At 36.8% G+C, this 5,231-nt stretch overlaps 1 protein-coding gene across 1 annotated transcript in view; it reads right to left on the bottom strand.

The window, feature by feature from the left end:
* The window catches only part of LOC106881425 (uncharacterized), a 24,900-nt gene extending 20,791 nt beyond the window's left edge, over positions 1-4,109 (bottom strand). The window contains exon 1 of the mRNA XM_014931812.2: positions 3,958-4,109. Within this exon, the coding sequence (XP_014787298.1) occupies positions 3,958-4,027 (70 nt within the window). The 5' untranslated portion in view covers positions 4,028-4,109. The remainder of the gene's footprint in view (positions 1-3,957) is intronic.
* Positions 4,110-5,231: the final 1,122 nt, after the last annotated feature.

Here is a 5,231-nt window from a genome sequence, read left to right on the forward strand (position 1 = left end):
TGATTAATAATTAGTCTTTATTGTTTATAATATCGTTAAAGGTTTTTAATTAAAACTTTGTATATATATATAAAGTTTAATCTTTTATTCTTAATAATTTTTTTCTTTCCTAATTTTTTCATTCATATTTTTATTTCTACGTTTGTAGAAATAAATATTTTTCTATTTTTCTATTATTCAATTGATTTTTAATGACAATTAAATAAACATTTTTAGTTTTAAATAGTATAGCTTTAACTATTACACCGGTTAAATATGTACTAATTTTATCTTCATTACTATTTTAAACTTAAACTTCGTTCAAATTGTATTTAAAACAATGATAATTTACGTAAGCTGGTTTTTGTATATAATATACATGTTAACATATATTATAATGGATGAAGGGATGATTATTGAATGTTTATTATTTTGATATTTTGATACTTAAAAAAATTTTTCTATCTTTATAAAATAAGTATTTCATATAAATTCATTTGATACTTATTGTTGGCTGATATATATATTTATTTATTTTAATTATTGACCTGATGATTAGCTATATTTTTGAATAGAATTTATTTTCGATAATTTCAATCGATTTTAATCGATTTAAATTTCCTTTCTATTTGAAAATTAGTTATGAAACACGTGTAGTCATTTTATTATCTTTATCTTATGATATTTACTTTGTTTTATATTATACTCATTTATTGTGCTTTTAATTATTAATTTTTCTATATGTGATAGTGGATTTTCATCGATGAGTTCTTGAAACTTGGTTATTTTGCTTAAAACTATATATTTTATATATATATATACATATATACAAATATATAAATATATATTATTATTTTGTAGCTTCAGCTCAGAGCTGTGGCCATGCTGGAGAACTGCCGTTTTGCTATACTGTTATTACTGAGAGCGTCCTCTAATATGTGGCACTTGGTGAAGAATGGAGTTTGTTGTAGCTACCCTCATTTGCACCTCTTGCTGTGAGGTAGGTTCATCTGGGACTCTTGACAGGAAGTGATCCAGCCTTGATTTGATAAAGCCTACATCTACTTTGTGCAGGTTCCTCAGGCTCTTTGGGAGAATATTAAAAAACTGTGGGCCCCTGAAACCCAGGTTCTTGCAGTAACTGGTCCTGAAGCATGATAGCATTGCTAGGATCTTTGGCACTGTGCAGTGTTGACCTTTTCTGGCATTATTGTTGCTTTCAATGCCAAAATTTGGCACAATTCCTTCCAGGATCTTCCAGATGTATATTATGCATACCTCTCCTGTCTTCACTCCAGGGAGTAGTGTCTTAGCTGTTTCAGCCTTTCCCAGTAGCTGAGCTGTTGCAAAAAGACAATCTTCTTTGTGAAGCTTCGCTGGATTGCTTCCATGTCCGCTATTAATTTTACACTGTTGGGTGACCATAGCTGGGAGCAGTAATCCAAGCAACTGAGGATGAATATCCTCTAGAGGACCATTATGGTTTCCTTTTCTCTGGTTCTGAATGTTCTCAGGATCCATCCATCCAGTCTCCACTTTGTCGCCATCCTGGTAATGTGCACTTGGAAAGAGGTATCATCACACATGTCAATACCCAGGTTCCTCACTGATTTAGGCTCTGGGATTGTAATTCCCTGTGGACCAGTGTACCCTGTAAGTTTCATATTCATCCTTGGGTGCTGGTAGCGCAGGGCTTGGTATTTTTGAGCATTAAACTGCATATTATTATCGTCAGCCCATCTGTAAACTGAGTCCAACACTTGCTGCAGATGTGCAACATCGCTGGGGTTAAGTATTTTCTGTGAGACTTTTGTATCGTCTTTGTTGCTAGCAAGGGTGACTATCTGGGCAGTTGAGGGCATATCTGAGAGTGCCACTATGAAAAGCAGTAGTCCCAAGACAGTGCCCTGTGGAACACTGCTCACTATTTGTGTTTTCATTGATGTGGCTCCATTGGCCACTACTACCTGACTTTCAGAAAGTCATGTAACCACTCTCCAAGTTTTCCAGCTATACCAAGATCATGCAGTTTGTGGCATATCATACCTTGATCCACTTTATCGAAAGCTTTTGCAAACTCAAGGTATATTACATCCACCTTTGAGTTGTTGAGTAACTGCCTCAACACCCAGTCATAATGTTGTAAGAGCTGCATCAGACAGCTCCTATCTGGTCGAAAGCCTTGCTGGGTATCACTAAGCAAGTTTGTTTTCTTCAAGGAATGCGATTAGTTTCCCTCTGACTATCCATTCCATGACTTTGCTGATGTATGAAGTCAGAGATAGGTCTTTAGTTTTTGGCATCTGCTCTGCTTTCCCTTTTATGGATTGGGCATATTATTTCCTCCTCCAGCTTGCTTGTCAGTCTGCCATTTGCAAGAAAGCTCTGGAAGAGAATCTGGAGAGGTTTTGCCTGGGCACGCTTGTATAACCTACCACAGCTCTATGGGATGGAGTACACACAGTCTTTGGTCATATTCTCTTCCATTCGTGGTTTTACTCGAAGGAGATATTTGCAAAGTGTTGTATTACTCTTGAATACTGTCCTGATGTCATATGGGCTGCATATCTTTTGTAACTTAGCAGCTGTGGTAGGTTATACAAAGGCGAAACATGCCGGCCCCTCAAAATAAGGGGAGATGAATATTGCAAAGCTGTGACATGAGGAGATATTGATAAATCGGGTATAGCTGATCATGTATGGAAAAATGGAGACCACCTCCCCCTGTGGTTGAACTCAAAATAATAGATAGAGAACACCACAGGAAAATACCAAAACTAAAAGAAGCAGCACATATGTTAGGACACAACAACCTCCTAAGCGAACCGAGTGCAGATATGAGCAGCATATGGGAACCGGTATTAAAGAAGGAAAGGAAAATATTATACTTATAAGCCCTAAAATTCACTCCATAATTGCCCACGGGCATATGTCGTTGTGGTTAAGAGCGCAGGCTACAAACCCCAAGATTCTGAGTTCGATTCCAGGCAGTGACCTGTATAATAATAACGTCAACAAGTACCTTAGTAATGAGAACCTAGGTTCGAATTTTCCCCCAGACACCTGATAAAGGCTGGAGGGTATATCAGCTGAAAGGTTGTGTTAACAACAAAGAAGATGAGGACAAATATCAGTCAAATGTAAATAATGTGAAAAATATTTGAAAATGGGGGTGGGGGTGAAATTGCCGAGGGTTCCACATCCCCCCACCCCGTTTCCCGGACCCCCAAAAGGGGGGGGGGTCACCGGAATTCAGTCAACGAAAAGAAAAAAATTCCAATGATTCCGGGATAGCGGGGTGATTTCCACCCCCTCCCCACTACCACCACCTTTTTTCATAACAAAAATAAGTAGTTTGCAGCATATTAAGAAATCAGGGTACTTGATAACATGCAAAAAATCAGAGTTTTTTTTTGTTTTGTTTTTTTAGTGAAAATCGTGCGGATAACAAGACCAAGATTCACCTGTTTTGTCAAAGACAGACCTATGGTGTTAAGCTTCAGAAGGTACGTCAGAAGCTTTTTCTGACTTATAACTTTCCCACTTTATCCTTGTTTTATTTATTTATTTGGTACAACTTAAATATAGAGGTCACTTAACGGTGCTACTTAAATATAGGTGTTACGAACAAAACATTTTAAATGTACGCTGTGTAGACGTGTAATGACATCATAACCCTAACCCAAAGACTAACTTTCCCCTTCATATAGTTACGTAGATACATCGGGACCTTTGCATTTAAATACTGACATTTACTTTTTTATTAGTCTCCTTACTTTATTTATGTTTTTAAAGACAACTGGGTGTGATTTAAAAGATGATTTAGCTGTTGCTTGGAGCACATCGAGCGATCGCGTCTTGTTATTTACATCCTTATGAAATAGTTTGTTATGCATTTATCATTTATAATATTTCGCTCCACATTAAAGTTTACAATACCACTTTGTATTAGAGAGAGACAGAAGAAAAGAGACTAACCTTGTTGTGTTAAGAACAATTCGGTGCCAAGAAAACAAATAACAAACAGGAACACTAATGTAGCAGCCATGATCGCTAAGCCTGCCTCAGCCAGGAAATGTTACTGACGGTGTAAGAGCAATTTTATGACAATATTTTATTTGTTCCTACAAGATAATTGCTATAAGCAAAATTATAAACAAGGATAAGAAGGTTGATTTTAAATTTGAGTGCATAGCATCACATCTCAGGGTGGGAGCTAGTCGATGCCATTCACTCCAGCATTTGACTGATAGTGTATGTGTGTATGTATGTATGTACCTATGTACGTATGTTACGGCTCTCTTTCAGTTCTCGTGTATCGAATCCATTGGCCGGGGCCAAAAGGACATTTCCCCAAAAAGTGGCTTGGTGGGACTGAACGCGATATCATATTGATGGGAAGCGATCTTTTTAACCACTCATCCGTGCCATACATACTCTTTTTTTCTTTTTTGTTTCATGCATTGCGGGCATGCTGGGGTACTTTTTAGTCGAACACACACACACCACACACACACATTTTCATATACACACTTGTGTGAGTGTTTGTGAACGTGTATATGTATCTGTGTGTAAGAACTTGGTTTAATTTCACAAGGGTCGGCTGTTACCCGGTAAATTCTTTGAACTAAATCAAGTTATAAAGGAAATAGATATTTTGTTGGAATATTATAACGAAACCAAAAAAGCAAAGAAACAAACAAATAATTCTGTTGTTTCTGTTGAAAGTGAAAATTTTGCGATCTGGTTTAATTTCTTCCAGTCGATTGAAGTTTTCAGATTTTCTCCAGATTATTTTTCAAAAATGTAGTGTTGATATAGATTTGTATGCTGATGCATATCTAGATAAAATGAACTCGTTTACATTTTTATCTGGAAATTAATGATAAATAGGTGCAGGATTGCTTCTCAGTCTTGTGGCTATGATCAAGGTCTAATGGAAAGACTTCCGCCCGTCCCCACCCCCATTTTCTCCCAAATTTATTTATTTTTGCAATTTTTTTTTTGCCTAAAATCTCCGTTTTCGGAAAATTGCCAAAAATCGGCATTGTGAATTTTTCCCCAACACTAACCCTAAAACCCTAATCCTAACCCTAAAACCCTAACACCCTAATCCTAAAACCCTAACCCTAACACTATCCCTAAAATTGTAACCCTAACCCTAAAACCGTGACCGTAACTCTTTTTACTCTTTTATTTGTTTCAGTCATGAGAATGTGGCCATGCTGGAGCACCGCCTTTAGTCGAGCAAA

This window comes from Octopus bimaculoides, chromosome 13 (genome assembly GCF_001194135.2).
Source record: "Octopus bimaculoides isolate UCB-OBI-ISO-001 chromosome 13, ASM119413v2, whole genome shotgun sequence".
NCBI lineage: Eukaryota > Metazoa > Mollusca > Cephalopoda > Octopoda > Octopodidae > Octopus > Octopus bimaculoides.